Raw genomic sequence first — 22,588 nt, forward strand, 5'->3', positions numbered from 1 at the left:
CAGCCAGGAACAATTTAGTTTTATTATAGTATTTCGTTGAAAAGGTATTTGTAATCATAATATTTACATAAGAAGTGATCTGGTGAAGTAGACGCAAACATCATCTATTTTTCACACTTGATTCTTGACATTGAAAGTGGGTGAATGACTTTTTCTGATTACCAAAAATAATGTCTGACTATGGATATCGAATTACCGATTACGAATACGAATCTCCAAGACTTTCCCTACGTTTTCAAAATGATACACCCATACGGGAAGTATTAAATGAGTTAAAATGTACCTATTATACAAAAATATAAAAACGTGTTAAAGAAATACATGATAAATTTTTTTTGATGGTAGTAAAAATGAAAGATAAATTGCATTATCCAATTTATTTTTAAGTAAAATATTTATAATGTATAAACATTCTCAATTTCTTTGCAAAACGAAAATGCAGCAGCTGCATAATACTCTGGTTAAAGCGGAGAGTGCAGGAAGAGTCTATACCGGTTTCGGAGATCTTTTTCCCCTCATCAGTAAACCCATATCCTCTTCTCTCCGCTTTAACCATTTACCACAGCTTAGGGCCTTCCCGAATTGCAAAGAAAGAAATGTCACGGATGAACTAGGGCCATCTACCGGAAAACAAACTAAGTTATCAATCGAAGCAGCGCAGAAAACGACAATAAATATCGCCTCCGTACCACCAGATTGACAACAGGTGGAATACTTTCTTTGGTTACACCTCCTGAGACTTTTACAATTTATAAGTCATACAGGTGCCGAGAAAATTAAGATGAGAGAATTTTAAATAATTCACAACTCATCTACTCAGCATGGTAAAGCTCCAACAAGAAAGATTCCTTAATACTCAAAAGAGTAAATGAATTAAAAATGTATAAACATTCTCAATTTCTTTGCAAAACGAAAATGCAGCAGCTGCATAATACTCTTGTTAAAGAGGATATGGGTTTACTGATGAGGGGAAAAAGATCTCCGAAACCGGTATAGACTCTTCCTGCACTCTCCGCTTTAACCAGAGTATTATGCAGCTGCTGCATTTTCGTTTTGCAAAGAAATTGAGAATGTTTATACATTTTTAATTCATTTACTCTTTTGAGTATTAAGGAATCTTTCTTGTTGGAGCTTTACCATGCTGAGTAGATGAGTTGTGAATTATTTAAAATTCTCTCATCTTAATTTTCTCGGCACCTGTATGACTTATAAATTGTAAAAGTCTCAGGAGGTGTAACCAAAGAAAGTATTCCACCTGTTGTCAACCTGGTGGTACGGAGGCGATATTTATTGTCGTTTTCTGCGCTGCTTCGATTGATAACTTAGTTTTAAAATATTTATGTTGACATTATTTTTTTTTAAATCCTATTTGAAAGAGTCTGGGAAATTTTGTATAAATAAGTTGAAATGGATGGGTTAAATTGTATATTATTGCAATATGTATATATTAATCTTACACTATATTATATTTAATAATAATCAATAAATATATAATAATAATAAAATAATAAATAAATATAATAATTAATAGACTAACATGGTTTTATTAAAAATTGTGTTTTATTTATATTGATATTGATGTTCTTTCGACAGTACATACTAATTTTGATCATGTTATTGATATCGAGTATCTAGTCGAGTGGAGTATCGCAAACTAAAGTGCATTGTAAATGTAACATTGTAACCTATTGGATTAAAAAACCGAAAACAGGTTTTTGGAAAAACCGGTTTTTTTGGACGGTTATAACCGCCAGGTTAAACCGTAAGCAGAAAAAAAAACGGTATAACCGAAAACCGGTGTTTTGTCAAAAACCGCCATACCTAGCAACTCATATCACTCTCTTAGGTTTCTCAGCCAGGAAAGTTTTCGTCTTCCTAGATATTTTAGCCCTTATTTAAATTGCATGAGCCTTAATATCTCATATATCGCACCTCTGGTAATGTGGCTTAAATATTCCATGAAGTGAGTGAAAAATAATTTCGACCACGAATCAAGTAATCTGTTAACCGAGGTACACAGTATCAAGCGGCGCCGCTAGAAGAACACTCCAATAATGCCTCGCAGATTACTTATATGAAACGTGGTCATTTTGTACTCTAATACAGAGTATGGTATGACAAGAAAAAAAATAATCGTTTCGTTTTGATTCAATTCGAGTCTCTTGCCATCATCTGACACCTGATGTTTCGGAATCTATTCCTTGTCAAACAGGCTTTGCAAGAAGACTGAATTGGACCATAACGAAACGAAGAAGTTGGTGCAAATATTAAAATATTTGCACCGGAGTATGGTTAGACTGCCTTCTAACGGGGAACTATGAAATGAGTGAAAAATAACCTCGTACATTAAACGTGTACCTCGGTTAACAGATTACTTGATTCGTGGTCGAAATTATTTTTCACTCATTTCATCGTTCCCCGTTAGAGGATAGTCTAACCATACATCGGTGCAAATATTTTAATATTTGCACCATCTTCTTCATTTCGTTATGGTCCAATTCATTCTTCTTGCAAAGCCTGTTTGACAAGGAATAGATTCCGAAATATCAGGTGTCAGAGGATGGCAAGAGACTCGAATTGAATCAAAACGAAACGATTATTTTCTTTCTTAAATATTCCAGATTTCTTGTTTTGACGTCCTTTACGACCTCGCAATCTTCTTGTAGCCTTCGTAGCACTTCTGCATTTGTAACTCGTTAGATCCATAGTGTTCTCAAAATTCTTCTATAGCTGCACATTTCAAATGCTTCCAACTTCTTTATATTATCTCCTTTTAGTGTCCAGCTTTCCGTTTCATACAACAACGTCGAGGACACGTAGCATTTTAAGGCTCTTATCCCCAGCTCCAGAAGAAGGTCTCGGTTAACAAACATTTTTTTCATTTTTATAAATGAAATGAATGTCGACTCGTTATAAGTTTTTTGTTTAACCCAGATATGACAATATCAAAAGGAATCGCTAGGAAAATATTCCAATATGCGGTTCAAAGAACTTGTATGAAACGAGTCTTTGTACTCTAATACGGAGTATGGCATTAGTAAAATTAGAAAATCTACGGTTTCGTTTTGATTTAAATCTGTCTCCTGCCATCCCCCGATAGTACTATTTCTAGGTCTACCTGTTGTCAAGGAGGCTCTTAGAGCCTCTCCTTAGAGCTGTCTTAGAGCCTCCTTGACAACAGATAGACCTAGAAATAGTACTATCGGGGGATGGCAGGAGACAGATTTAAATCAAAACGAAACCGTAGATTTTCTAATTTTACTAATGCCATACTCCGTATTAGAGTACAAAGACTCGTTTCATAAAGGTTCTCTGAACCGCATATTGGAATATTTTCATAGCGGTGCCTTTTGATATTGTCATATCTGGGTTAAACAGAGAACTTGAATCGAGTCGAAATTCATTTCACTTATTTCCCGTTAGAGGGCGTTCTAACCATACTACGGTATAAATAGTTTTATTTTTGTACCGAGAACTACGGACGTGTTGGTGTAAATTTGTCTTCTGCAGAGCCTCCTTGACAACAGGTAGACCTAGAAATAGTACTATCGGGGGATGGCAGGAGACAGATTTAAATCAAAACGAAACCGTAGATTTTCTAATTTTTATAAATGCTTGTCTTGCAACTGATGCATTGCTAATTAAGGCATAATGGGGCATAAAATACAAAGATTCAACAATGTAACGGAAAATTTCATATCAACAATATACCTACTGCTTTTTAGACGTCTGCTGCAACTTCTTACCAGAGCAGAGATATTCCTCATTCCACTATATCACTTGTTACGGATGCTGGTGTTGACAAATATATTCAAAAATTCAGAAGAGATTCAGAAATGAAGAAATTTCAACCAAAGAAAAGGAAGATTAAAAGGGGAACCCTACAAAGTCACTCGTTCACAGATATGTATCAGCCTATTTTAAAAGACTTCTTTTTTGGATCCATGCAGGGCACCATGCACCAGGGTAATTAGTTTATATATTGTTATACTCTATAGTTTCTCTCTGTTAAGAGATTGATCACCATCTTATTAATTCGAATAATTAAATAATTATTTTAATTACTACTCATGGAAACAAAACGAAAATTTAATAAAACTTTCCAATAACATTTATTCTCAGGGCTAATTGATTTTAAAATATTATCTTTCATTTGTGGTTTCTAGTATTTCTCGTTGCTCACTTCATTCAGGACAAAACAAGGAAAATAATTGTACTCAAAATCATGTAAATTCTACAAATATTTTTTATTTATACGCTATACCCTAAATATACGATTCCAAATGTATGCTTATAACTCAATTTTGTTGTAAAAATTTCTTACCTAATAAATTGATCTTTAATTCTACTATCTCATTTTTTAACAAATTTTCCTTTAAAAGATTTGGTAGACTATTCTTATTATTATAAAAATAAAACAAATTTTAATTTTCACTTTTTTAAATAGATTACTTATATCTTCTATGAATTTATGAATGAATGAATTATGCTGTAAGATTGTTAAATTAAAACAAATATGGTATGTAATACAAACCAACTCTCTCCTTTTTTAAAATAATCTAACTAACCTGTTTTATCTTCTATACCTCTTATCATGGATTGTGTTGTCCTCGGTTCCCCCACACGTGCTCCTTCGAATGCTGCGACGCTCCTTCTCTTACAACTGCTTGACCAACAAACAGCACTCGCTAGAAATCTCTCCTCAATTTAATCTCTGACTCGATACAAACAATATCAATCTTTAGACTTACAAGATTTTTTTCTCATCTCGATATCTTGTGCAAAATTGATAAAAACCGGCTACTCGTTCCTGACAGAAACTGGAATCTATTCGGACACGAGGAGATTTTACTTCTCGACTCGATCACGATTTCGTCTCAACAGAAATCTGCTTATACGGCCACCAACTTAACCACTTCACACAAAATCACTACTTTCTGAACTGGACTGCTAGCTCTCTTCAGATCTTAATTACACAGTAAATCTTCTTCCTTCATCAATCTGAGACTCAAACACTCTGTTCTCCCTCCATCCATATCTTCTCGCCAATCGCAAACATTCTCTTTACACATTACATCCCTACTTTCCTTTCTTAAAAACAAATAGAGTTGTATACAAAATTTCCCGTCTTGTTAAATTCCACGAGATACCAAAATTAATTGTTGTCTTACAAGCTAGAATAAAACTAAACAATTTTGTTTATTACCCTCTTTCTAGGAAGCATTTAAAATTTTTCTACTGTTCACGTCAAACGCAAATACATCCACTTTTTAAAACCGATCGTAATTTAGTTCTATTGTTCTTAAATTGTTAAGTCCGTTCGTAGAATCTTAACCACTAATGTTTTTCACTTTCCACTGCTTACGACTAATAATATATTATTTACAAATTTTGGTCATATACAGGGCGATGAAACTCTACGATCTCGTGGTCTTGGACATAAAATTAATTTTCTGAATTCTTCCCATAAAATTATATAACAATATAAAAAATAAAGATTATATTATCTAAAGATAATGGAGATTATCTACAGATATTTATTATCCCGGTTATTAATAGCGTTCTTCACCTTCCGGTTCCCAGTTTCCAGCTTCGTCTGTCGTTCCATTCGACAGGGTGAAGATTTCTTTCCGATATTGCCTTCTTAATGCCTCTTAGTCAGGATTGTGTCGGCCTTCCACCCTTCCCTCTTTCCCTTGGCGTTCATTTTAGAATTTGTTTTGGCAGCCTGTCGTCGTCCATTCTTTTTACATGACCATACCAGATCAGTTGTCTCCTTTGAATTTCATCTATGATGGTTGAGTTGATTCTCATTTTTCTGATTTTGTCATTTTGTAATCTTTTAAGCCTTTATTTTCTAGCCGATCTTCTCCAGAAGTCCATTTCCAATGCAAGTAGGCGTCGTTACAGGGATTTAGTGAGTTGTCATGTTTCGCATCCATAGAGCACTATACTTTTAAAGATGGAGTTAAGGATGAGATGTTTTCTTTGATTAGATAGTTCTTTTTACCATAGCATCGATTTTAGTTATCCAATCCCCCTTTTTCCTTTCCGATCCTTTGCTCTATCTCTTTTTCGGTGCACCCACTCTTGATTATTGTTCCAAATATACATATTCCTTACAGTTCTTGATTGTTTCATGGTCGTTAACTATTACATATTCTACTTCATTCCCGAAGCATAAGTATTGCGTTTTGTTTCTATTTACAGAAAGGCCACACTCTTCATATGTTTGAAGTAACCGTCTCGTCATGAATTATAAATCTTCCTTATCTGCTGCTACTACGTGTTGGTCATCCGCGAAATGTAGAGTATACATTGTTATATCGTCGTCAAGTTAAATTCCCATCCCTGAAGAAGATTACTCCAGTGTTTTAGTGTTTCCTTAATAGGGATAATAATACAGAGCGAATAATCACTGCCAGGATTAGGACATCCTCAGTAGTGATGTTGATTATAGTTACTTTCGAGTATTCGTTACAAATCGTTACTTTTGTATAAAGTAATCATTTACAGTATCCGTTACTTTGATTACTATGATTACCGGTATTACCTTTGTATTTGAGTACCGGTAATCATATCGAGAATCGTATTTCCTCAGTAGGTAGGTATTTTTTATAGGTATTCCGATATAACAACGACCTTCACTGATCTGTTTAAGGGATAAAAATGATTTGATTACTATGATTACTTTGGTTACTTTTGTATTTGAGTACCGGTAATCATATGGAGAATCGTATTTCTCAGTAGGTAGGTATTTTGTATTTTGTATAGGTATAGATATAGATCCTTGGAAGGACAATGTGGAGTTCGAATCGGGGGAGAAACTATTAACAACATCACATATGCAGACGACACCGCGATCATGGCTGAAAATATCGAAGATCTTCAATTCCTTATTGATCGAGTCACTAGAGAGTGCTCCAATAACGGACTTAACATAAATGCAACAAAGACAAAGTTACTTGTGGTTAGTAAACAAGACGTCGGCCCTATGCAACTAATTGTCAGTGATGAATCAATAACAAAAGTTAACCATTTTAAATACCTAGGATGTTGGATAAACGAGACACTAAATCCGGATGAAGAAATTAAAACTCGTATAGAAATTGCAAGAGGAGCATTTATGAAACTTAGATCTATTCTGAGCAACTCTCAGCTGAATTTACAACTAAGAATCAATTTCCTAAAATGTTATGTGTATCCTGTATTACTATATGGATGTGAAACCTGGATCACGAAAGTTAACATGATGAACAAATTAGAAGCCTTTGAGATGTGGTCGTATCGTAGAATGCTCAGAATATCTTGGGTTCAACTCATTTCAAACAGAGAAGTCTTAAACAGAGTAGGTCAAGGCGAAGGTGACTTAATGAAGATAATAAAAAAGAGAAAACTTGAATATCTGGGGCATATAATGAGAGGTAGCAGATACAGGATGTTGCAGTTAATACTCAATGGAAAGATCGACGGAAAAACAGGAATTGGTCGAAAGAAATATTCATGGCTCCGAAACCTTCGTCAATGGATTGGCTTATCAGCAGATCAATTGTTACATGCCGCACAAGATCGAGAACGATATCGGCAAATTGTTATGGAAGCTACCCACGCCTAAAAATTTGGACACGGTACTTAAGGAAGAAGAAGATATAGATCTAGATAAAAATATAGGGTTCTCGCATTTGATCTTTGTTAATGACATACATTACATATTTTACCTCCATTATACCTCCCTTTGTTTCATCTTCTATCTTCTCCTCACCCTCACAGTGTGAGGCTCTGAGGCTCACACCCTTAAAACGTTTCATACAGATAACGATAATCGATAACACTCGTAAAATACCGGTCTCGTCTGTTACTCGCTGGGATACGATTGGTAGAAAGTAATCAAGTGTACTGGTTGTAGATAAAATAGTCGTTACTCGCTCTGATACGATTGGTACGAAGTAACGAAGTAATCAAAGTAATCAAAGTAACGATTTGCCTCTCTGTATAGTAATCGTTACTTTCGGTATTCGTAAGTAACGAGTACTTTGTAACGATTAAATACTTTTTCAACATCTCTAATCCTCAGAGGATCTCTAATGAGAGTGAAACGTACGTCAGGGCGTTTATGACGCTCTCTGAACGAACTGAAATATAAGACGTCTCTCGATTTCGTTTTACATCGAGTTATTTTAAATTATATTTCAATGTCGAGTCGTGACACTTTATGTAATTTGCTGTAAATACAAGGTTACCATCGGACAAGGTTGGATTATGTTTATAAACTATGGCAACGTACATACAACAGTGTGTAATATTTACAATACGTACCTACTTAATAATTATTTTACCAAGAATTATATCGACATTAAAATATCTAATTTATAATCTAATGTATAATAGAATTATGCCACACATCTTTTGGTATTTGATGTAAGTTTTTGACCTCAGGTCTATGAAGTTTAACATATTGAATACTAAATTAACCTAACAAATGTTTATAGGTGATTTATCTTTTCCTGAATCCATTAGAAATAAACAAGGGTTGTGTATGCCAGTTGCAGCTTACTGTTACTCCATGATACTTCACCCAAACAAATGGACAACTGAAACAATTGACAAAATTCTGTCTTACGGAAACCAATTATTTATGGATAGTATAGAGAAGAACAATTTTTATAACACTGATAAAGAGTTTAAAAGGGAGGACCTAATTAAATATTGTATTATTGGTAAGAAATATTTTAATCTTATTCGAGATAATGTTCATTCACTATAACTTTTCCCATGCGTCATTTTCAAACAAATTAAGTCAAAACATAAAGTGAGACGAGCGTCGATGTGTATATACATTTTGTATACTGTATACTATATATACTACACACATCGCCGTACGTTTCACTTTATGTTTTAATTTAATTTGTTTGAAAATGAATCGTGACGCATGGGAAAAGTTATAGCGGACGAACAATAAGATATTGAGACTATTATGCACTCTATTAAGCCTTATTGAAATCAATAAAACAGGCAGATAACTCCTGATTTATATTCGGACATCTTTACGAAAGAACACTCACTGCAAACACTTATTTTAGATCTTTAATTTAGACGATCCAATGCTTCGCAGTCATGCAAAATATGGTTGACTGTTTCAGGTTCTCTTCTACAGAGTCTGCAGCTCAGGTCTCCATGAAACAGTCCCGTTGTATGCAGGTGATCCTTTATGATTCATTACTGGAGCATGTCCAGTAATATAGTCTTTTATAACTCTGAGCTAATTACTGCTTGTTTTCTACATTGAGCACATGTCCGTCCAATATACATCTTGCCATGTATTTGACCTAAATGTATGTATTCTAGTGTGAGTTGTGTTATCTTCGAATCCAGCCTTTTTCCTGTCGCGGACTTCCACTTTTTTTGCTTTTTGACACTCCCACGGCCGGCTCTGGACCAAAGTACCTTGTAGCTGATGCTCTTCCAGCAGGTGCATCAGTTCTTTAATTGCCATATATTCCTAGATCACCTGAAACCCATACCAGTGGAACACTGTTAGGTTCTGCCAGTCTGTCGAGTTTGTGTCGGCATTTTCACACTAGTCTAGAGTCCAACTTAAGACTTATGAGTGCCCCCATGGCTGCATGGCTATCTGTACATATATTGATCTGTTTCAGTTCGAAATCTCTCATCTTAATTTCTCTTGTATACCGCAAGATTGCAAAAATCTGCAAAGACTTCCTGAAATACAGAGATATATTCTTCTGATGTAGATACCTTAATGTCTAGTAGATATCCTTAACGATTTCTAACCATATTTTACAGAATATCATAAGAACATATAAAATTCTAATCTAATCCTATCACAGCTACTATAAAAATGAACTATAAATGATCTTTATTTTAAAGGTTTAAATTATATTGAAACTTTTAGGCTGCAATAAGATGAGGTTTTCTGTCGAAGATCCAGATATAACAGGTTATATAAGATCTGACGACAAACGAGTTTATAATCTAACAAAAGCTTTAAAAATATTCTTCTATCGTCAAACGGCAGGCATTTTTAAAACTCAAGACATAAGCATAGCGATTTGGAAAAATAAGTATTTGTATATGTTTGATGCAAGACCAAGAACTAAAGATTTATACGTTTGGTAAGTAGGAATTTTTGAAATACATATTTCTATGTGTGCGTCGAGTTGTATTAGTCTGCTGCAATCCGCATGGTTACCTGTAAGTAGAGAAAACTGCCTCTAATACTAGGATCCAGTTTCAATCCGGACAAGTTTCCAGGAGGAACCACCGCGTAAGGAGGGGACAATGTTATGCCAGCCTTGCCAAGCCCCTGATCGAATTTACTAGGCGATTCGCAGAAAGTATTTACGGCTGTTCCGACGTCGCGAGAGTTCCACTGGATTTACAAACACTTTGGACAAAGAGGAGAACTATATATAAGGGCAATTAGAATTTAAGGAGTCAGTCTAATAAATATATACTGTACTGTTAAATCAATAAACGTTATAATTTCATCGTATTTTAGTATTAGTGTTAGAAGACTATAAATATATTAAAACAAATATTACAATATGTTTTAGTTGTGCCGGAACTGCCATAATGGCTAACTTCTATGACGTAACATCCTTGGCAACAGTTTTGCTGGGTAGATCTAATTTTGCTAATTGGTCTTTCGCCATCTATCCCTTAAAGGTTTTTAAAGTAATGCACATAGATGACTTTGAAGAAGAATCAACCCTAATCTTAGATGTTAAAAGTGAATATAATATTCTAAACGAGAATAAAGCTGTCGTTCTAGCTTCTTTTGATTTGGCAGATAAATATTTCGAGTTCTCCAGAAATTTGCAGTCGTTGCCAATGTCAGTAATAGCTTTGGTAAGTTTTTATATCTATACATATATCTACTATAATTTTTACTATATTATTGCTAATATAATTTCAAAAATAAAATAGGATAAATAAAAAACAATGTGGATGATGTACTTAAGGTGTGGTTGATTTCTACTTTTTGTTTTCTTTAAAAGACAAGTATTAGAGAATGCAGCGATTGGAGCACCATTAGCCTGATGTTCTATACATAAAACAGGTTTCTAAAGATCATTCACAATATCATACCTAGGGCAGACCAATTCGAAACCTGACATGTTTCTGATCTCTGCTTGGTTGTTTCTCATTCTATCGATGATCATTACTTTGGTTTTGTGTATATTTAATTTCAAACCATATTCCGTACACACCGTGCCAAGCCTAAGATTCATAATTTGTTCCAGTTCTTCTGGTGAAGACGCCAATATAACAGTGACACCAGCATAACGCAGGTTTTTGATTTTCTTCCTCCTATAGTTGCTCTACCTTGCCATTTCTCAAAAACTTGACGCAAAGTGTATTCACTATATTATATTTGATAGAATAGAGATATTATGGAAAGAGCTGAGGGAGACCTATGTCCAGCAGTGGACGCATACGGGTTGATGATGATGATGAGGGATATTATACATCCCTGTCGAACCCCAGATTTTAAGTTTTTTGATATTAATTATTAAAAGTTACTTTTTATAGGTGTATTCCCGTATAACTCATCCCAGTGTTTGGCACCGTAGAACTTTGGATAAAATACTAATTTTGGGAAACCTTCTCTACAAAGAATGTGTAGAGTGCAAAAATGTTTTAGAATTAAAACTCGAAAATTTACCAGCTTTATTTACTATTGGGCCGTATATCGTCGAAATTTATATTTTTGGCAATGTTTTTGCTGACCTGATGTACAGATCCTGTGTTTGCCCACTGAAAAAGTGTTTTGAGCAATTCTTTGGAAAATGTACGAACGCCATACTTCAAATTGGAACGTAAGTCTATAAATTAAAAATATAAATTTTTTTGACGCAATTTAACTTTTTTATCTCAAACTATGTGGCATAGTTGTTGAATGAAATGCAATTGTTGAACAGGAAAAACCCCGCATAGGGTTTTTCTGCGCATCCTGCACCACTCCTTCTTTAGAAATACAGGCATTTCTTAGACACTGTAAATGATACATCTCTTTCTCTCTCTCTCTCTCTCTCTCTCTCTAATTTCTCCTCTTAAAGTGAATAGACGCGAATCTCTCTCCCTGATTTTGAGTCTAAAATAGAACCACGTGGTGTTCTCCTCTGTTAGTTTTAATCACTGGTTACCACCTTGTGAAAAGTACCGACAATCTCTAATACTGTTTCTCTTAGTGGATGATTGTTCAAAAAGAAACAGTAAAGAAAAAAATACTGCTAATGCGTTATAGACAAAAACCGCTAATCCTCTAAAGACAAACCTCGTACGGGCAACAATTGCGTATGAATACCAATACCGCGAATATAAACCTGCTTTGCGATAACCCATACCTACTTATCTGAATACCGCGGGTGCATAACAGTGATATTGGTAACCCTTTTTATAAACTTTAGCTATTGTCTGTATAACATTTAATTATCTCTCCTAAATCGTTTAAAACACACCTATAAGATAGTCTTCGTAACTCTTTCATTTCGCATATGTACGTACATACCTTAATTCTACATATTTTGGTCGTTTCGATATCAATATAGCTCTCTACTACTACTACTACTACTACTTCTCTCTCTCTCTCTCTCTCTCTCTCTCTCTCTCTCTCTCTCTCTCTCTCTCTCTCTCTCTCTCTCTCTCTTCTCTCTCTCTCTCTCTCTCTCTCTCTCTCTCTCTCTCTCTCTCTCTCTCTCTATTTCTCTATCTCTCATTATCTCTTTTTTATATCTCTCTAGTGCAATTGTACATTAGCTATATAATGTCTAAATGTTTATAAATTATTTTTATACATTTTTAGATGTCACATGGCTATTTGGAAACAGAGAAACATGTTATATTGCTTCGATCCTTATTCTAGAAACAGTGAAGGCTATGCTCAAGCCCGTGGTGTGGCTTGTGTATCAATGCATTCAACGTTGGATTCCTTAATTGATCTGATAGCTACTAATTACGACAAAGATGCTGTGTTTTACATTCATGCTTTAAAAGTTTGCAAAATACATAGAGATCCTTGTCAGGCTGGTTAGTATTAAAATATCCGTAGAGTACAAATACTATTATGTATTGTATTGTGGCTTACCACATTTTACTTAAAAAGTAAACAGAAACGGGTCATTCGAATACCACGATAGGTACAGCAATAACTCTTTCATCTACTGCAATATTCACCCAATAATTTTTTTGTAGCTTCACAGGTTTCTTTATATACGCAATGCAATAAAATAGAATTATATAAAATTGTGGTTTACAGTTATATTGCAATAAGCTTTTTAACTACGAAATTATTTTAAAAATAATTATTTAAAACAGGTCGGTTTCCAAGACATCTTTCCATGGACGATTTTCCTGTTGATACATTCAAAAAGTATAAAATAAAAAAATCCAAAAAGAACGCGACGGAAAAGCCTATAACTGTCGATTATTCAGCTATAGCTATGAGAAGGCTTCTAATGGAGGAAAGTCCACGCGGTTCTATAGTAGAAATAGGCTCTACAGTTGGAAGCATTGCAATGGATCAATTAGGATTACCACCATATCAAAAACGTGTTCCCAGTTTGATATTAAAACCCGCTTTTAAGAAAAAGGCAATGGAGGAAGTGATAGCAGATTTGGACAGCCCGAGCCTGGAAGATACACAGGTAATAATTATGACTATTATTTCATTCCAAATCTGTGAGTGTTGTTTGTTGTTCCTATATTTACCTTCTTCTTGTTCTTTTTTGGCGTCATAACCTTAGATGGATCTTTGCCTGTCTGGCTATGTCTTTCCATTCAGACCTTTCTTGAGAGCTCTCCCCTCATTGTCTGACATTCACAGTTTACCTAACCTATATTTATCTTACCGGTTGTTATTATAGACTTTCTAATTAAAACATTGACCTTTTACCCTATTTTTCTTCTTCTTACTCTTTTTGTACATACATGTATGTTTTTTCAATGTGCCTCCAGTCGTTCCATCGTTTTCGTGGTCTTTCCACTGATCGTCTTCCTATTGGGGAACCGCCTCTCAGCGTTCTTACTACTCTATTTGTTGTCATTTAACTTATGTGAACAACTCCAACTTTTCTAAACCATCAAGAAAAGGTAGACGGCGTATCTGGGTTATATCATGCGAAACGAAAAATACCAGTTCCTTCAACTCATAATCGAGGGTAAAATTGAAAAACTCTCCTTCTCAAAACAAGGAGGGTAAAACTCCTAAATTGAAAGTAAGCGAGGAATAGAACGCAAGAAAATGTCCTGGCTCCGAAACATAAGGCAATGGACAGGGATTAACGACATTAACTCTCTGATACACATTGCAAGCAATAGAGATTTAATATAAAAAGGAAAAGATTCCTCTCATTGGCTGTATACCATAATAAAAAACTTACTAAGGAAGTAAAACTTCACTTGTAGGTAAATGGTATATATAAATTTTTATTAAATTTTTTTTTAATGGAAAATGTGATCGCTAACATCCATTAGTGGATTTGCATCTGAAGAAGAAGAAGAAGAAGAAGAAGAAGAAGAAGAAGAAGAAGAAGAAGAAGAAGAAGAAGAAGAAGAAGAAGAAGAAGAAGAAGAAGAATAAGAAGAAGAAGAAGAAGAAGAAGAAGAAGAAGAAGAAGAAGAAGAAGAAGAATAAGAAGACGAAGAAGAAGGCTTATGTGATCATTCCATTCTACTCCTCTGTTTCTTACCCAGTTATTAATGTTATACACCTTGCATCTCCGTCGTATATCTGCACTTCTAGCTCTGTCCCATAGTGTCTTACCATCAACGAAAGTAGATTGCAAAAGGGGTCGATTGGCCCAGTTGACCTTACTACACTGCGACCTATAAGATCTTTTGTGTATACCCTACATCTATATTTTAGTCCAAAAGGTCTAGGCTTCTAAGAAAGTCCATTATCCGTTTTGGAGCTAGGTTTGTAATCTGATCAGGATCAAGGAATACCTGTTCCAGATATTTATGGCGTTGCTGAACAATTACTCTGCAATTGCAGATAATATGTTCTGACGTCTCATCTGCCTCATCGCAGAATCTACATGTCCCACTGTCCAGTATGCCCATTTTACAGAGATGATATCTGAGTGAGCAGTGTCCAGTGAGAATTCCTGTGATTACTCTGAGATCAGATTTCTGAAGCTCTAAGAGTAATTTCGCGTACCGGGCAGAGGGTCGTAATAACCTTTTTGCCTGTCTTTGGCCTGGAACATTTTTCCAGTAGGCTGCACTGAGTTCCTTTTCATATTTTCGAACTTCTTCCATTATGCGGCTTTTTGGTATGCCACAAAATGGTTCAGGTCCGATGAAAGGAGTACAAGCTCCTTCCTTTGCGAGACTATCGGCAATCTCATTTCCGACAATTCCTTTATGCCCTGGCACCCATAGCAACGTTAGTTTGTTGCGACTTGCCAGTTGTCTAAGGGATTGTTTGCAATTCCAGGCTATTTTTGACTCGTAAGTTGTGGACTTCAGAGCCTTCAAAGCAGCCTGACTATCAGATGCAATAAATATTCTTGCTGAGTTGAGGCCTTTCCTTAGGCACTCTTGAGCATAGAACTCTATTGCTAATAGTTCTACTTGAAATATTGTTGGAGCATTTCCAAGGGCTGCGGATATCCTAATATTAGGACCTGTGATCCCTATTCCTACTCCTTCGTTTGTTTTGACCCATCAGTATAGTAAGTGAAGGCACCTTTTGTGATTTGAGCGATTTCGTTTTCTGTCAACTCGCGGTCGTTAATAATAACATCTAACGCGAGTTCGAAATCTTGTGCAGGCATTACGTCTGTAGGCATCTTCATGATTTGTGTTGTTCCAGCCCTTAATACCTCAGGATGTCCCGTTAAGTCACCGGGTTTTAGAGATTTATTCTGTGTCAGCCTATAGGCATTTTCTAGAGCGATCCTCTGTACATGTAAATGTAGTGGAGGAAGGTCTAGCATTGCCTCTAAGGCTGCGGTAGGACACGATCTCATTGCACCCGTGATCCCAATACAGGCAAGTCGTTGCACTTTTTGCAACTCGTTTATTGCCTTTTGCTGCTTTGTTTTGGTCCACCAAACCATCGCAGCATAAGTGATAATGGGTCTGACAACCGTTAAATATGACCAGTAGATCATTTTTGGCTTCAGACCCCAGGTTTTCCCAAAAAGCCTACGGCACATCCAGAAAGCCCTTGTTGCTTTTGTGGTAATATGAGTGAGGTGTGCATTCCACGTAAGTCTCCTATCAAGGATGACTCCTAGGTACTTAACCTCTTCTGAGAAAGAAAGGGTTATTCCATTCATGATCGGAGGCTGTAATGTTAGTTTCCTCCTGTTAGTGAACGGAATAAGTGTCGTTTTGTTGGGATTGACTGATAGCCCTTCCCTCGAACACCAAGTGGTTATAATGTTTAAGGCCTTCTGCATGCGTTCGGCAATAATACCGTCATGTTTGCCTCTAACCACTATAACTAGATCGTCAGCATAGCCCAGAGCACGAAATCCTGCTCTTTTGAGCTTTGTTAGGAGGTCGTCAACCACTAGCGACCACAGTAGAGGTGATAAGACTCCTCCTTGAGGACAACCTTTTACTGCTTTTATAGTAGTTGATTAGCCTCCTAGGTAGGTAATAATTTTCTTAGTGTTTAGCATGGATTGAATCCATTTAGTTATGGAAGGTTGGATACCTTTTGCTGTTGCGGCGGCGCTGATTGATTCATATGAGGTGTTGTCAAACGCACCCTCTATGTCTATGAATGCACATAGCGCCACTTCCTTTGATCCTATTGCCTTTTCTATGTCTTTTACGAGACAGTGCAAGGCATCCACGGTGGATTTGCCTGATTGGTAGGCAAATTGTTCTTTGTGAAGCGGTATATTTGTTAAATATTCGCTTCTTATATATGTGATATTCTTATCAACGAAAGTAAGACACTATTAGATTTATTTTTCGAAAGTTGTGTTTCTGCCGGGTATGTCATTATTGTACTGTCTGATGACTATTTTGTAAACTCTGTCTTTCATTTCTTTTCTGATATTTTTATTTCTGAATATTGTGTTATTAAATGTTGCATATTGCTTATAAAATCAAAAAATCTTACAAGAAGTTCCAAGGTCAAAATTTATAGATCCATCGTCAGACGTGGACCATCATCAAAGCAAACGAAGAAAAGCTCAGACGTTTTGAACGAAAAATACTTGAAACATTTTCCGATCTCACCATGGCATCACCACAAACCAGTATAGAATCAGAACCAATATCGAATTAAAAGCCACAATGGCGCCGATATTGTCCAAGAAATTAAATTACAGAGACTAAGTGGGCAGGCCACGTGCGCAGACTTCATAACGAGAGACTTGTAAGACTGGTATGGGAGGAGATTCCTACAGGCAAAAGACCACTCGGACGTCCCAGAATGCGATGGAGAGATAACATCCAAGCAGATCTCCTGAAAATGAACATTCCATTTGACCCTAGGTTGATGGAAGACCGAACAAATTGGAAAATAGTTGTACAGTCAGCCAGGACCCACCCAGGGTTGTAGCGCTACGTGATGACGATGATGATGATGATGATATTGTGTTATTTAGGTAACCTGCGTCTCTGTTGGCTCTATTCACTTGATCTTCCACTTCTGTTTCGAGCTTTTCGTAGCTACATAGTGTGATGTCTAGATATTTAAACTCCGTCATTTGTTCTATTATGTGACCCTCCAGATCTAATTTACATGTTTACAAAATCAACATGTTAAATTTTCTGGCGATGATATTGGTGCAGCATACGTTGTAAATCTTCTTTATTTTGAGAGATTAGTATTGCATCGTCTGCTTATTTTAAGTTGTTTTCTCCCATTTGACCTACTTTTTTAGTTCTTACTTTTTTTATTATTTCATCCATGATCAGGTTGAGCAATAAATGATTCAGGGAGCTCCCTTCACTATTTTTCTTAACCCTTATGATCGGATGCTTTTGTTCTCTTCTATTTTAATTTATTCTTATACATTTTATTATTTCTGTATCAGATTGAACCTCCACTGCCTCAACAGACAAGCGAGGAAATAGAGTTTATGGATTTAGATGACTTTGAAATGACTATGGAAGAAAAAGAAATGGAAGAACCACCAGCTGAAGGAGAAGATGGTTCGGCAGGAAAAAGGTTTGCCCACGAAGGAGAAGATGAATCGGAAAGGAAAAAAGCTCAATTGGAGAAAGAACTCCTCGAAGAACCAGAAGAATGGTATTATGCAACCGATAAGTCCCTCCAGAAAGATATGACGATGGAACCTAGCAGAGTATCTATGGAGGTAAATTCATTTTTAAAAATTATTTATATCCTTTGTCTGTTAATATTATATTATGTATGTAAAATACGTCGTTTTTTGTAAAATATTCTTAAATTCATAATGAAAAATTGATATTTTATATACTTAAATAACATTTCTTTATTTTTGTAATAATAATCTACAAATCCATCCTGAAACCAGTTTGAACTAATGGAATAGAATTATGTCCATACATAGACCGGTCTAGTTAGACTCAAAAATAGAAGTGAGCCTACAATAATTACCATCAAGCTGAAAATTGCCAGGATTGTTCCAAATACCATCATAAATGAAATCTAAAAAGTCCTCATAAATCCGACCCCTGCTAAAAATTTTACGCGGGGTCAAAGATCACCAAATATGGTTTCTTGAGATTTTCAGCGAAACAGCAAGTTTTATCGTAAAATTAGCTCTAACAAAAAATGTAGGTTAGATAATTATCTATAAAAAATATCTTAATAGTTTTTTTCCTAAGAGCCACTGTTTTTGAGATACAACGATTCAAAGAGTTGAAAGACTTCTAATCGTCATAATATATGTATTAGTACACCAGGTATATACATCACTGAAGCTGTAATACAAGTAAACATAATATTCTATCGGTCAACTTAACTTATATTACACATAATAATATAAGATTATAAATATGATAATGTTTCTACTATACAGCTTGCGGTCTACCGAGGGATGCAATATATAAGCTGTATTATATTACAGTGCTAACAAAAAAATCTTTACAAAGTGAATGTAACGCGAAAATAATAAGAATTATTTGAATTTTACGGCTTAATCCCAACAAAAATAGTAAATTGATATGACAAAGTATTACCATACAATAATACTTTTTATTTATGCGCCTTAGTTCAATTTGTAAAGATGGGTTTTGTCGGAATAAACACGTTCGTCGGCTAATCTAATCACTCTACCTATTCTTTTCTCAGAAGGGTTTGAACATAATAATGAAAGACAACTTTATTTGATGGTTATAATGATTTAACGAGAAATATTAGAACTGCAGAACAACGTCGTAGAACTTCAGCAACATCTTCATCTTCTAATATTTTATTTGATCAATCTATGACAGTATCTACCGCTCAACAGAAATTTCTTGCAAATACTCACAACAAATCTCGGTTCATTTCAATGCTGAAAGCTAAGTTTATTGCTGAAAATATATCGGTAAAACAAGCTAATAATGATGCTGACGTAATGATAATTGAAACAGCCATAGAGCAATTCAACTTAACAAATACAACTATTGTTGTAGGTGAAGATGTAGACTTGCTCGTATTACTCGCTGGTAGAACTCCAATCGAAAAACCTATCTTTTTTTTTAAAACCTGGAAAAGCTCAAAACCAATCGGAAATATATTCATCGAAAAGTTTATCTACTTTTGCAAAATGTCAAAATCATATACTATTTTTACACGCAATAACTGGCTGTGATACGACATCTGCATTTTTCAGGAGGGGTTAAACAACTGTTTTTAAAATGTTTGAAAAACAAGATTTACTTGAATGTGCTGAAGTTTAAAAAAAAAACTAATTCAACTCCACAAGAAGTTATTTCCAACGGAATTAGCTTTCTTCTCTCTATGTATGGAGCGCCTAAGAAAACTACGTGCTTAGATAAGTTTCGATATGCATGTTTTTTTAAAAGTACTCGAAACAAAAAACAAGTGCAGTTATCTTGTCTTCCTCCAACCTCAGCGGCTGCTCATCAACATCTTTGTCGGGTATATTACCAAGTTCAAGTGTGGCTTGGTTATCAGCTAGATCCAAAAGACTGGGGATGGAAATTAGTCGACAGTTCATTAGAACCAATTCAAACTTTACTCCCCCTGCGCCGGAAAAACTCCTGAACACAATTTTTTGCAACTGTAAAAAGGGATGTAGCGCTAAATGTGGTTGCAAAAAAGTTGGACTGTTTTGTTCGGTAGCATGCACTAATTGTCAAAACCGGTCGTGCTCCAATGTTGAATCACCAACAATTAAGGATTCATTTGATTCTATCGAGGAGCCATGCGATGGGACATTATTGGGACAATTTACTTGCACCCAGGATGAACAAGAAGAAGAAGAAGAACAAGATGAAAAAGAAGAAGAACTAGAAGATGAAGAAGAGGAAGAAGAACAATGAGAAGAAGAACAAGAGAAGCAGAAGTATTAGAAAATTATGAACCAGTTTGATAAATTTCCCTTTTTTTTTAATTTATACCGCTTGATATAAATTTTATCATTTTTAACCCTTGCCAATATCAATTATTAAATAGCTTTAAATTAAACATAATCATAACAGATCCGTGTAATAGGCCTGCTGGGGAAACCACGTAAAAAAAACGCATTAAGTACACTACCTCAAAGGTGGTGTGGAAACGTGTGCGCATATTATGACGATTACCACTTTTTGAATCGTTATATCTCAAAAACGGTGGCTCTCAGAAAAAAAAGTGATAAGACATTTTAATTTTTAGCACGGGTCGGATTTATGAGGACTTATTAGATTTCATTTATGATGGTATTTTGAACAATCCTGCTAATTTTCAGCTTGATGGTAATTTTTGTAGCCTCGGATGCGTAAGTTGACCGGAGTAACAGTGTATATGAACAACAGTGACAACAGTGGATACCCTCGTCGCATCCCCTCGATGAATTCAAACTTATCTGTTTCTCTTCCATTTTTTTAACTCTTATTAACTATTTTTCTGAGTATTGCTTTTATCATTCTTACTAAATTTTCGCTAATTACAATTAATAAACTTACTTTTATTTACTTATTCGATTAAATATGTAAATATCTTTATAAACTTTAATAATACAACCTTGCATTTTTTAGATAAATACAGAACTTACCTATTTTCCAATTAAGAAAGAAATTCTCTATCCGACCTATATTAGAGGAAAACAACAAATGAAATATCGTCTACAAAAATATAAATTTACCGAAGAAGATTGGGAAAATTATCTACCTCCTTCTCCACCAGACCTAACCCAATCAGAAGAACTTAAAAAAGATACCAACTTTATAGATCTTCCAGATGACACTCAGATAATTCTTGGTAGCAAGAATGTAGCTCATTTGGGAAAAACTGTCGAATATATAGCTCCGTTTGTGTGTATCATGGCTAACGTCGTTGCCAAAAAATATTCTATCATTTCTTGGACTGGGGAAATCGTAGATTATATATTAAGATGTGGTAATGAGTTGTATTCAGCATCCAAATTTAGATACGATCAGGTAAGTGATTAGAAATTTAGTAAAAGTTTAACGACATGTTCATTCTCAAATTTTTATATACATAGTGATAAAGTTTTGGTAAAACAAATCTCAAAGCTCAACAATCAGTTAACATAAATAAATAAATAAATAAATACTTTATTTTCTTTTAGACAGACAGAGTGTGTATAGAATTAGTCAAAAGTAATACATTAAGTAAATATAACAAACAAAATAAACAATCTCACTACACAAACTAACAACGAAAATACATTTAAAATTGAACCGAAGCGAAGTACGTAAGAAGAACCAAAGAACGAAAAAGTACGAAACATACCTACTATTAATATCTAAATATTTACTGTCAGTGTCCGTCATATGTGTTTTAGTTTTTTGAGATGATGAGCCGCCAGATGAAGGTGCCCCCATAGTCATTCTTTGTAAAAACATTTTATATCATACACATTTATGACCATAAAAGTAGATGGCGCTTTTGTAGGTAACCACTTAAAGTGAGAAATAAGGATGAGACATTCATTGGCCATTTCGTATGTGAATTTGTATCAGCCCGAGTGTCTGATGAAGCAGGGATGGTAAAATAACGTTAGAACACTCTATTGGTACCGATTCAAAACAAAGAAGGTTTGACGAATTCTGCTCCTATGCCATATATTTGGCAATTGCTGAAATATGGAAACTTTTGGATATACAGTAAACTCTCTCTATAACGAGAACTGAAATGGCGGACTAATTACCTTGTTATAAGCGGATCTCGTTATATCAGACAACAATAATTTTGAATGGTTTTGATTCCTCTTGCGTAGTTTATTAGGTGTCGATAGTCAAACTGAACAATAAGACTTCGCCATCGTAAATTGTAAATTTTCTACAATATTTAAAGCACTGGCCTTGATAATAACACATATTTTGGACTTTCTATATACAGGCAGTTGGGGTATTTATTTATAGCCATTACTGCGCTAAAAACAAGTAAAGAAAAATATCCTTCGATTTCATTTTTCATTATACACGTTTGAGGTCTCAA

At 35.0% G+C, this 22,588-nt stretch overlaps 1 protein-coding gene across 1 annotated transcript in view; it reads left to right on the forward strand.

Annotated features, from left to right (window-relative positions):
- The window catches only part of LOC114333566 (uncharacterized), a 57,946-nt gene that overhangs the window by 14,576 nt on the left and 20,782 nt on the right, over positions 1–22,588 (forward strand). Inside the window, exons 6-14 of the mRNA XM_028283457.2 lie at positions 3,726–3,966; positions 8,490–8,717; positions 9,914–10,133; positions 10,575–10,869; positions 11,554–11,840; positions 12,827–13,050; positions 13,339–13,667; positions 18,027–18,308; positions 21,163–21,564. Coding sequence (XP_028139258.2) covers positions 3,726–3,966; positions 8,490–8,717; positions 9,914–10,133; positions 10,575–10,869; positions 11,554–11,840; positions 12,827–13,050; positions 13,339–13,667; positions 18,027–18,308; positions 21,163–21,564 — 2,508 coding nt within the window. The remainder of the gene's footprint in view (positions 1–3,725; positions 3,967–8,489; positions 8,718–9,913; positions 10,134–10,574; positions 10,870–11,553; positions 11,841–12,826; positions 13,051–13,338; positions 13,668–18,026; positions 18,309–21,162; positions 21,565–22,588) is intronic.

The sequence above is a fragment of the Diabrotica virgifera genome, chromosome 2 (assembly GCF_917563875.1).
Source record: "Diabrotica virgifera virgifera chromosome 2, PGI_DIABVI_V3a".
Taxonomy (NCBI): Eukaryota; Metazoa; Arthropoda; class Insecta; order Coleoptera; family Chrysomelidae; genus Diabrotica; species Diabrotica virgifera.